Below are 12,278 nucleotides of genomic sequence, written 5' to 3'. Positions count from 1 at the left end.
GCAAAAGGGTCCAGTTTACACTTGTTTTCAGTGTTTTTCAAAGTTTGTATGCCTCACGGTATGGTGAAAATCTGACTTTGGACATGATCCAGCAAATTCACCTACCGAATTCTCAAATTCTCTTTGGGAGCAGGTGGCATGGAAAAATCCACAAAAAGCAAACTCTTTACCCCATTATAGAATTCTCTATACAGTGGTGCCTCGCATAACAAGTGCACCGTTTAACGATGAATCCGCATAGCGATGCGGATTTTGCGATTGCTAATACGATCGCATACCGATGTTTAGATAGGGCAAAAATTGCTTTGCATAGCGATTTTTAAAAAACAGCTGTTCGGCAGTTCCACAATTGGCCACCGGACGCCGAAAATGGCAGCGCGCAGCTTTTTCACACCCTGCCCTCGCTTACCGAGGGCACGAAAATGGCGTCCGGATGGGGAAACTTCGCTGAACGGTGAGTTTTGGGCCCCATTGGAATGCATTAAACAAAGTTTAATGCATTCCAATGGGTTTTTCCGTTCTGTATAGCGATGTTTCCCCATAGTGACGCTATGTGGGGCACCACTGTACACCTAAGCTCCCACAAATCAATCCATATACAGGGGTGCCTCGCATAGCGATGTTAATTGGTTCCAAAAAAAACCATTGCTATGTGAAACCATCGCTATGCGAAACACCATTTCCCATAGGAACGCATTGGAAACCGGTTAATCCGTTCCAATTGGAACGGATTGCCATCGTTAAGCGAAAAAACCCATAGGAAACATCGCTAAGCGAAACAATGTATCCTCCATTGGAATGTATTGAAGCTGACTCAATACATTTTAATGGCTTTGCGAAGTCAATTTTTGCAATTTTAAATGTGTCATACAAGGGTCAAAAATGGTTTTAAATGCTTGGATTAGCTTCTGCACCCTCTAAAACGGATGCAAAAGTTAATTTGGCTTTGATCTGACTTTTCATTAATTTATGGTGAATTTCCCCCCCCCAACTTTTGACAGCTGTCAAAATCTGACAGCTCCATTATTTCCTATGGGGGAAGAAAAAATTCACAAAAAATTAATGAAGACTCAGCAACTGTTCTAAATTCTTGGGTTCGTTAGAGGACCCCCTAAGTTGTGTGCAAACCTGATTTGGCTTTGATCTGAACTTTCGTTAATTTTTTGTAAATTGTTTTCTCCCCCATAGGAAAGCATGGAGCTGTCAGATTTTGACAGGTCCATTGGTTCCTATGGGCCAAAAAAAAAAATTCACAAAAAATTAACGAAAAGTCAGATCAAAGCCAAATCAGGTTTGCACATGACTTAAGGGGTCCTCTAACGAATCCAAGCATTTAGAACCATTTTTGACCCTTCTAAGACACTTTTTTAATTGAAAAAAAAAACATCGTTAAGTGAAGCAGGGGACCTAAAATTGCATTCGTTATGCGAAGCATGGTCCCAAACTTCGCTAAGCGAAAATCGCCCATAGGAAACATCGTTATGCGATGCATATTATTTTCTAAAAAAACACATCGTTATGCGAATTCATCGCTAAACGAGGCAATCGTTAAGCGAGGCACCACTGTACTGTATAGTGTCCTGTAGGCAGAAACAGGAGAAAAAGTAGAAGGAGGGTCTACCTTGCTTACATTTGGCTAACAATTTAAAGGCTACTCTCTAACCACCTCAAATTTTAAAGAACTGTCTTCGGGAATATTATTTTAAAAATACTATGCAAATTGAGGAATCATATGGAGGAGGGAAGAATAAAGATTAACCAGTTATTTCATATTGTATTACACTCATACACTGAAATTCCCTCTCATGAATGTCCTACTGTAGAAATACATCTGATGAAAAAAAAACTGCCACTAATACAGCCACATCCTACTTAAAATGTCCCTCACTTTGCACTATCTGAACATGCAGGCTAGATAAATAAGTGCCATCTGGTAGCTGTTAAGGCCACAACTTTCAGAAAATCAAGAAAATGTTTTCAGTCTTTGTACATCATTTTGCTGAGCTGGCTTTTTAAACATACACCAAATCATTACAGGCTTAGGATTAGATCCAACTCCCTGCTGAGTGCCCAGCTGCTGGCAAATCCTGGTTCTGTTGATCACTAATATGTGAAAGGGCTCTGCACGTCCTAATTCAACATCAATATTCAAAATTTTCTCCACACCCAATAGAGTGCTGCACACTTCACAGGGAAGGTATAAAGTGGGATTCAGGAAACTTATTTCAAACTGCAAACATAAATCATGCTGCTGTTCTTCTACTTCAACCCCCACCCACCCCCCCCAAAAAGCATGGGAAAGGGTTATGTACTCAGCCTATAAGGATGACACAGAAGCCAAAACGTACTGCTTTCAAGGTGGAGATGGGGTGGGTGACAGCTCACAGAACAGTTACTGTTTTGTACCATAGTTCCCAGAAACCTGAATGATGACCGGGTGCTTCTGGGGATTATTGTCCAAAAAAATGTAACTTGCCCAAGTTCTAAGTGGGTGTGTGGAATTCAGAAATAGACAGAAGGCTTTTCTATGCTATGCTCTGAAGTACGTTTTAGCTTCTATGCTGGTGTTCTTTTTTTTTGCATGCCACAGTGGATGTGAGGGTCACAACATCGTAAACACATTGCAGGGAGAGGGAAATGAGCTTGTCATCTGTGATGCCAAAGACTTTTTCTAATAGGCAACTCCACTGCACTCTCATGCAACTACATTCCACACAGGACTCAGAACTGCAGCATGCCTGGCAACTGGGGAACCAGTTTTTATTTGCCAAGGTAAAGTATTATTGCTCTCCAAGGCTGGGAAATTGTAATGTGCCCTTCCTTGAGGACACACACCTGCAACCCACAGAGTCGATTAGCAACAATTATTGTAAACAGATGTCCTGAAAGCTTCTTGAAAGGGAGCCACAGGTAGAGAATCTGACTTGCAATAATTTATATCTTGATTTAATTCCAGGATTAGAATAGACTTGGCAGCACAACATCATCATCACCCTTATTAGAATATTTATATATTAATAGGCAAAGTAGCTAACAAAGTCAGCAGAGGGATACAACACATCCTTGGTTAAGCAAAGCACAAGCACATGCCAAGCATTAAAATGAGAGAGAGAAAGAGAGAGAGAGAGAGAGGGATGATCTATGAAGCTGGGGATTAATACCATGTTGTACTGCTGGGGTGGAGAAACTGGCAGGAGGACTTGGGGGCAGGAGCTTGGAGAGTACTGAACAGGCTGTGGAGAGGGCTGCAGAGCTGGGACCGGCTGAGGGTAGAGCAAAGAAAAAGAGGAAGGGAAAGGGAGAAGAAATGGGAATAGGAAAAGGGTAGGGAGGGAGGGGAGAAGAAAAGGCAGAAACACAGTTAGTCATTGTAATACAGAGAGAAAAGGACTGAAACGACACGGCCTGTTACTGGGTGTTTTTCATCTACTTTAGAAAAAAAATTAAAGCAAGAAATAAATACTCTGGCAAACTTTTGCAGAACGGTAGCAGGGAGTAAAAGATCTGAGGAATCTGAGATGGAGTATGTAATGTAGATACATATTCCATCACTGTCAGTTAGACAACAATTTAGGTGCCTAGTAATGCTGGGTTTTTAATGCATGAATTGCTGCAGAGCTTAAGAAGGAAATTTTCTCCAGAACTCTAGCCCATTTGACATGGCAGAACGAATTTATTTAAACCACCCCAGAATAAATTATTTTTGTTTATTTAAAATTGATCACTTTGATAGCCAAGCAGTCAGAAAGCCAAGGAGAAGAAGATCACACAATGTTCTGGGAAGGCACCAAGAAACAAAGGAAGAAAAACTGGGGAAGCAGCCACCAAGTATCTTTCTTGGTTCATTTAAAAGTTGCACTGTCTTAGTTTCCTTCACAGTTAGAAACATGAAGGTCCAGAAATCAGAAGCAGGGAGAGTCCCATTTCACACATCAGTCCCAATCACAGGAAAAAAAAATGTTATTAAGTAACATGGCCATATTATTTGGAATGGAACAAAAGAGAATGGTGACCCAAAAATGAAGGTAATCTGCTACTCACTATATATATATATAGGATGAGAAGCAGGGTGGATTTGATTTAAATCACAATTTAAATTTTTAAAAATGGATTTTTTAATTGTTTTAAATCCTGACTTAAATCCGTTAAAAAAGAATAGATTTTTTTATTCACTCTGATGAAAGGGTAAAACTGAACTGCTCAATGTTCAAGTTTGTAACTGCTCCTTGAATGCATATATGGATGCTTATTTTCTGAAGCCAGTGTGCAACAAAGCTCCTGCACAGCAGAAAGTTTTACCGGCATGGTAATGCAGGACCGCACCACATGTACAAGTGTCTCCATTTCATGAGGGGAGAGCAGTTTTTCTTCATCCCTGTTCATGCAATAGGAACAAACACAAGCATGCAATCCCATAGTGCTACACTGGCAGGACTTTCTGCTCAGTGGAAGTTCAATAGGAGGGTGGTCTCCCTATGAACATATGTGCCTTCCTTTTTCTAGGTAACAGTACTGAAATATACATACTGTTCGTCAGTCCAGGTAATAAAATCTTCTTTTTGTCTTTATATGGCTCCTAATAAAGCTTTCTCTCAAGTAATACAAGCTATATGTTCATGGGTGAATTAGAGTGCAACTCAGTTCCTTTTATTTCATTAAAATGAAGGTATTCCACACCCCATAAATATTCCAGAGAGTATAACAATGTGTGGGCTAAGATATATATGCCATGTCTCAGATTTTAATGGCACATTCATACATATGTCTATTTAGAAGAGGTACATTTAAAGCTTGGGTTTGTAAATAAAATTAAACTAGGATTTGTTAAGTATATGGGTAAATTAACAACAAGAAATAAATTGTGGATTTTTTAAAAATCAACAAATCCCAGGTTGGTTTTTGTTAAATTTTTTTGTCTTGCTTTAAACACAATTGTGATGTTCGAACCCAGAACCATGGGATATTCCTGTGTGGCCTGCCCAAGGTCCTTCACAACCCAGAGGTACAAAGCAAAAGGAACCACTGCTCAAGAAAAATTCCTTTTGTTGGCTTTTTTTTTTTTTTTTTTGGTTAAACTCTCCATCTATCTTCATACTTCCAGCAATAGTTCTTTTACCCGACCTGGCTCCTTCCAGAGCACAAGGTAAAGATGGCAAATGGTCTCTAAATTCCAGGCTAATATTTATACTCATCAAGCTCACCAAAATGCTCATTCCACAGAAAGGAAGTTGATAATGCCTCCAAAACACTCACATACAGGCAAAACATACACTCCACAACAAACAAGACACAAACAGCAAAAATGCACACATTTCATACAAAACCTCAACAAGACCACCACACAGAAAGCAAAATCCACACAAAAACAAAAAAACACAGGCAGAATAATCCACAAAAACCAAATATCCACAAGATTGTACAAACCATGTTAACCCCACCCACCATAAAGACATACTGTTTCTCAATCCAGATAATAAAATCAGCAAAACAGAGCCCACAAGAAAAAGCCACATCCAAAAATACAAAGGCGAAATGATCCTTTAAAGCTCCTAAGCATTAAATATTAGGAAAGGAAAGAAAGGAAAACAGAAATTGGCCAAAGAATCTGCAGTTACAGTACTTTGTTCTTTTGCAAGACTGGCTTCTGGGTTGTTCAATGAGTCATGGTTCTAGTCTTAACACAAGTGTTATGAGCAAGCACAAAGAATGAGTTCAGCACAGATTATTCTCAAGTATGTACAGCACTGCAGTCAAAGCAGTACAGTAAACTTGGCTCTGATTACAAAACATTTTCCCCTCTCAAAGACATGTATTAAAAAGAAACAGCTCAAGAAACCTTCCTTGGGAGAGCAACTTTCCAACTAGACATGGACACTTTGTATTCATATCTCCAGGACTCTTGCTGGGATTGGTGTGACAACGACAAAGCTGTCCTGTGCACAACATTGCACCACATGGAGCCTGGTGAGGGATCTGGCTGGTTCTGCGGGAGGGAACTGGGCTGCTGAGGCACCTGCCCATGTCTATTTATAACCCATATGAATTCAAACATATACTCCATGTATAGGTATAGCTTGATGACAGTCAGGAAGCAAATTATGTATGGTTGTTGTAGGTTTCCCGGGCTGTTTGGCCGTGTTCTGGAGGTTTTTCTTCCTGACGTTTCGCCAGTCTCTCTGGACGGCATCTTCAGAGGACTGGAGTCAGACTTCTGTCTGTGAATGATGTATCCGTGCAGTCAGGAAAGAGGACTTCAAGTATTCCCCATATTTCACTCCTCATTCTCTTGGGTGCCCTTTTCAATGCAGAATGCAGGGGTTTTTGTAGGATAGGGGCAATAAATGCAGAGCATACACAGCCTTGTCTCACAATCACAGTTGTATAACTGAGATAATTGTTCTTCTATAATGCCAACATTAGGATTTATGCAAAATGTGCCCAATAAGGCAAACCTTATCCCAAAGGTTCTGCTATCATGATCAAATTCTGTATTGCAAACTAGGTTGGAAGAGAGAGGCGAGATTATGAGGAGTGGTTTGGATGCAGTGGAATCAGAATGGGGTTGTTTGGGGGGGGGCAGGAAATTAACTTAGAAAGGACCTCAGGAAGAGCATTCCCGCATCAGGGAGGGGCTAATGGAACAAGATGGACATAAGCATAGGGCAGAAACAGCCAAAATAAAATGAATGGAAGAATGCAATAATTCTCTCCCATTTGGATGACTTTCCCAACAAGCAAACAAAACATAGCTCAGTTCAGCAACTGATTGTTCAGGGTAAGCCCAGAGAAATAGCATTCCTGTTTTATGCTTCTGTGCAACAACTTTCCTGCCTGCAAATCATAGCTCTGTTCTGTGCAGGGAATGGAAAAAACAAAAGAAGAAGCTTGATAGATCCCACTTGTAAGCCAGAGGTTCCCCATTCCTAGAGTACTATAGTCATGACACTCCTCTAGTTCTCTTCCGAGGTGCTTATGCATCACACACTCTGCTGCTTCTTTATGCTCAAGAAACCAGGAAGAAGAACTCTCTAGAACCTGGTGACACTGAACAGTGACTCACCTGTGATATGATGTGATTACTCATTGCTGGCTGTTGCTGGGGAGTAGGTGGAAGCGGTTGATGCTGCTGCTGCGGCTGCTGCTGCTGGGCAGCACAGGGCAAGAGGCCTCGGCCAGGCTGAGCAGAGGAGACTTGGCTACACCCTTCTGAGGTACTGAGTGACAGACCTTTACAGGGAAATAAAATACACCGGGCAGGTGTAAATAAAAATAGTACTTTATTTCAGCAAAAAGTGCCTATCCTGGCTAGATGGAATACGTCAATGACAACAAGTCCCCAGATGGTAATTCCGGGTGGGTGCAGAAATGACTCCACACATGGTCAGCCTTCACTCCATTCTTGTAATTCAGGGCTGACTGAACACCTCTATCCAAATAGATGTGAATGTGATTCCTGATTAATATAAACCTTGGCAAATAAATACCCTAAATCAGCCCTGAAGCATTCGACTTGAAGCCTGTAGGCCACATTTAATCCCCTTAATCCCCCTCAAGAGCTTCCCATGCTCTTGCCCTGTTTAAAAAAATGACAAAAAAAGTTTTCTGATCTTGGAGGCTTCCTGGAGCAATCATTTTCAAGCAGAACAAACTTGGTGTTCTCCCCACTGCCCCCCAAAAAACCCTCAAATCAAAAAATGAAAAGTAGAATAAGACTTCTGGGCACTTCTGATTTTGTTTTCATTTCTTTATTTAAAAGAGGTTTAATTTTTCAGCTACACCCTTACAGATGCCAGAAGCAAATACTGTAATTGGCCCCTGGGTGTGCCAAAGTTGTCCAGTCTTGGTAAAACAGACTTCACTTTGTTGCACTAACGATTGCAGTTCACATTTTGTGCACTGCTTTAAGCACAATTTCATATGGGAAAGTGCAATGAGGACAACAACAACGATGAGAATTTTTAAAAAATCATTCATTTTGGGATTCTTCATTTGTGAAATCTCATCTATGCCAAAAAAAAAAAAAAAAGCATCTGAGCATATTAACCTCCACTTCTTAATTGGGAAGACTGTCAATATACTTTAACTTCGTCAACAGCCACTGCCCTCAACACATGCTCTTTTGAAATATATTTAAGCCCCCTCCTGAGCTTTAGTTCTTGGTTCACAACCCACTAAATGAATGGTTAGAGTATCTTGTCCACAGCCCCCCCTCAAGCAGTGCTCACTCAAATATGACCACACATCATGCATTTATTCAGCCAGCCTGGCTCCCAGCTAAATTTTCGTCCATTGACATATATAAGGCAAGGGGGGAAAAGGGAGACACTCTTGAAATTGCCAAACACACACACACACACACACACACACACACACACACACACACACGTGCACGCACGTGCACGCACGTGCACGGACGCACGTACGTATGCACACACACCACCTGTGGGGTTTATCACTTCCCATCCTCCTTGCTGTCTGAAGCTGCTTCTTTTTTTAAATTCACAAAATAAACAATCCAGTTACATAAGCAGCATGATAATCATGATACTGTACTGAATTTCCATCTTGAATGCCACTAATATTATTGATTTGAATTGTATCCATCACTTCTGGTATTTTAAATTGTTTATTTAGTTATTTTTAATGTTATATGCAAGACATAACCAAAATATCATTCAAAAATAGGGGGGGGGGGAATGAATTGCACTCACATATAACCTTTTGCTTCCCACACCACTTGGGTGTCATTTATGTTATTATTTACTGGTTATATTTACATTTAGTGTTATTGCCCCATTTCTCTCCAAAAATATAACGAGTCTTCACCTGGAGTAAAACCTTTCCCTTTCTCAAACTCATGTAATGTACACTATTAGAATACAGTACAAAGCACTGCAATATCCTGCAGAACCTTTGGCCTTTTAAAAGTTTAAATTACAACCTCCACCATCTTGGTGGACATCCAGTACATGCTACTGGATCTACTACTTGGGGCTTCTGAGAGTTGATATACAAAAATATGGAAGGCCAAAGGTTCCACACGCCTGTTTTAAGCAAAGGTCTGCAAACTGTGCTAGATCTCAGTGGGGCTAGAGCCATCATACTGACTACAAGGAGCCCTTTCCCACAGCTCTTTAGTTTGAAATCTATACAGATGGCTACAAAATGTGCCAGATATTTAGATATCTAGATGCCAAAGACAAATGTATTTCCTGTCACAACTGGGATGGCAGAAAACATCAGCATTCTTCTATAGCTTTTAGGCAATTGAGCATCAACGTGGAAGCCAAAATATTTGTCTATTTACGTATATTCTGTGCTATCCTAGGGCAAAAAAAATGGGATGTCTGTTACATTTATAAATAAGCACACTAGAGAAAGGCAGGGGGAAGAACCCGAAGGACTTCAGTGTCTATCCTTGAAGTTCAGCTGCAGGATGACTGTAAACAGGGTGACTGCATGAGTCATTCTGACTGCTGTAGGAAGCAAAACTGAAAGAGGACAATATGTTGCTGCATGCCGCCCCCTTTATTGACACATCCCTGAGTCTGATCTCAAGATGAAAAATCAGTACATCAGTAAAAGCATCATCCATATTTGTGCATAGAAAGAACACTAGGCAATACTACTGAGTGATGAAAGAAGGTGTGAGAGCCACAGCAGTGTTCATTACTGACATTACTGGGCAAAGGACTAAATATGCTTTTTACACAAAGATGTGTAGGCAGAGTTATGAGCTTCCTGCTTATTCAGAAAACATCGTCTTAGCACAAAATACATAGCTGGTGATAAATCCAACATCCTGAGAACTTCTGCATGTGGTTCCCCTTCCCAATGACGTTAGAAAAATCTCCATAACTGCCTTTCTAAATCAGCATCTGCCATGTTTTATACTATTACACCAGTCATCCCAACCATTGCTGATTCTGATGGAAGCTATAACCCAGAATTCTAGAGGGCACCAGCTTGGAAAGGGCTGACAGTGAAAGGGGTTCAGCAGTGCTTGATGAAATCCCAAAAGCCAGGAAAGGATGGAGCACAGTTTAGAATCACTGCAACAGCAGCTGGAGTGCCCGAGGTAAAGAAAAAGCAGACAATGGTTCAACCTTTCCACATCTTTCCTACTTCCTTGGCAAAAAATAAAATAAAAAATAATATATATATTTAAAATAAAAAAAATCTCCAAATTGTTAAACAAAAACCCAGATCTTAGAATTGCAAATTTCCTTAATATAGAATTTCATGGTATTTGGCAAAGGTGATTGAATAGTTTACCCATTTCATATAAAGGTGGGGAAATAAAAATAGCGCATGTTCTCAAGCATTTTCAAAAGGAGGTGGTGAGGAAAGGAGAGCTCCCATCAAATAAATCACCACTTGTATAATGTGTGGTACCAGTGATGAATATGCATTCCTACAACAGTGTTCATGGAATTAATCTCTGCTGTGAAGCTTCAAAGTGGCTAATATGTATTGTGAAAAGTCAACTCTCCCCACTCCAAAAAAGCAGCTTATGGAATTGCCAACTCTCCCTGTTTCATTGAAACTTTTCTAAGTGGGAAGAGACGTAGCAGCATGTTAGAAATTTTACCCACTATAAGCATACAGAACTAGTTAGTGCTGCATCAGACCACTGGTTCATCTCACTTAGTATTGTCTACACTGACCAGCAATAGCTCTTAAGGATTTCATACAGGATCCCTTCCCAACCTAACCCAAAAATAGACGGGTTACTTACCTGTAACCATGGTTCTTCAAGTGGTCATCTGTGAATTCACACAAAAAGGGGTTAATCCAGCGCCAGCGATGGTCCTCTCCGAATATTCTAGAGCTTGAATAGAAAAAGAAACAAAGTTTAAGGTTGCCTGCACTGCGCATGCTCCACCCGCCCTAGCCGCAGTTCTGAGCATAAGCTCAACATGAGCATGAATCTAACATAACCAGTGACAGATAGTGGGGAGGCCAGGCGGGATTGTGTGAATTCATAGATGACCACTTGAAGAACCACGGTTACAGGTATGTAACCCGTCTTTCTTCAGCGTGGTTTCTGTGAATCCACACAAAAAGGGTGACTAGCACGCTAACTCACCGGAAGGAGGGCCGTCACTGAAGGACGGATGTCAACACCGCTCTCCCAAAACTTGTCTCTCTCTTCGCCCTCATGTCCAGCCTGTAGTGAGTGATGAAAGTGGAGGCATTAGACCAAGTGGCTGTTCTGCAAATGTCAGGTACATCAATGCCTCGTAGGAGGGCTGTAGATGAGGCCATGGCTCTGGTGGAATGAGCCCTGAGTCCTTCAGGAGGAATCTTGTGCAGAAGTTCATAAGCCAATGAAATGGTAGAGACAAGCCATCTAGAGAGTGTTGAAGACGATGCTGGTAAACCTTTTTTTTTCTTTCCAAAATAACAAAGGAAAAGTCTATTAGAAGACCTAAATTCCTTAGTCCTTGAAACATAAAAGCCAAGTGACCTTCTGACGTCTAAAATGTGGAGCATGCGTTCAGTGTTGGTTGCAGGATTTGAGAACAATGTAGGTAACAACAAGGGCTGGTTCAAGTGAAATTCAGTAACCACTTTCAGGAGAAAAGAAACATCTGTGTGCAAGACCACCTTGTCTTCAAAGAGCTGTAGAAAAGGCTGATCCGCTCTAAGGGCAGCCAATTCACCAGCTCTTCAAGCGGAAGTAATGGCCACCAAAAACAGAGCTTTAAGAGACAAAAATTTTAGATCACATGTGCCCATAGGTTCAAACGGCGGACACATAAGGGCATGTAGCATTAACTGCAGAGACCACTGAGGCACTGGTGATTTAACTGGAGGTCTCAAATTTGTAAGCCCCTTCAAAAATGCTTTAACAGTAGGGTGAGAAAATAGACATGAAGCATCAGAGTTCCGAGGCTGGAAGGAGACAATTGCAGCGATGTAAACTTTCCAAGTGGAAACTGATAAATTGAAGTCGAATAGGTAACATAGAAACTTCAACAAGGTGGATAAGGAAACTGGGGATGAAACAAGGGCCCTAGATTTCATAAACTTCAAAAAACTTTGCCATTTATAACTGTATAGACAAGACGTAGAAGGCTTCTTAGATTTGTCTAAAACCTCTTTGATCTCGGGGATATCTTCCACGCAATCAAATGAAGAGTGTCCAGTTCTGGATGAAATATCTTGCCCGTGTCCTGAGTTAACAGACCAGGAAAAGGAGGAAGCCTGACAAAGTCCCTGGCTATCTGCATCAACGTTAGAAACCATAGCTGACGAGGCCAGAAAGGTGCTAT

The 12,278-nt window shown here is 41.0% G+C and overlaps 1 protein-coding gene across 10 annotated transcripts in view; it reads right to left on the bottom strand.

Moving 5' to 3' along the window:
• R3HDM2 (R3H domain containing 2) overlaps positions 1-12,278 on the bottom strand; it is a 79,977-nt gene that overhangs the window by 27,600 nt on the left and 40,099 nt on the right. For 6 of the 10 annotated variants that reach the window (XM_078384702.1, XM_078384708.1, XM_078384705.1 and 3 more), the window contains one exon: positions 7,061-7,227. In XM_078384702.1, coding sequence (XP_078240828.1) covers positions 7,061-7,227 — 167 coding nt within the window. Of the gene's footprint in view, positions 1-3,161; positions 3,264-7,060; positions 7,228-12,278 lie in introns of all 10 variants that reach the window. The other 4 variants (XM_078384699.1, XM_078384700.1, XM_078384701.1 and 1 more) reach the window with 1 other exon arrangement.

Source organism: Pogona vitticeps, chromosome 2 (genome assembly GCF_051106095.1).
Source record: "Pogona vitticeps strain Pit_001003342236 chromosome 2, PviZW2.1, whole genome shotgun sequence".
Lineage (NCBI taxonomy): Eukaryota > Metazoa > Chordata > Lepidosauria > Squamata > Agamidae > Pogona > Pogona vitticeps.
Note: the sequence above shows the minus strand (reverse complement) of the source record. Positions and strands in the feature narration are given on the sequence as shown.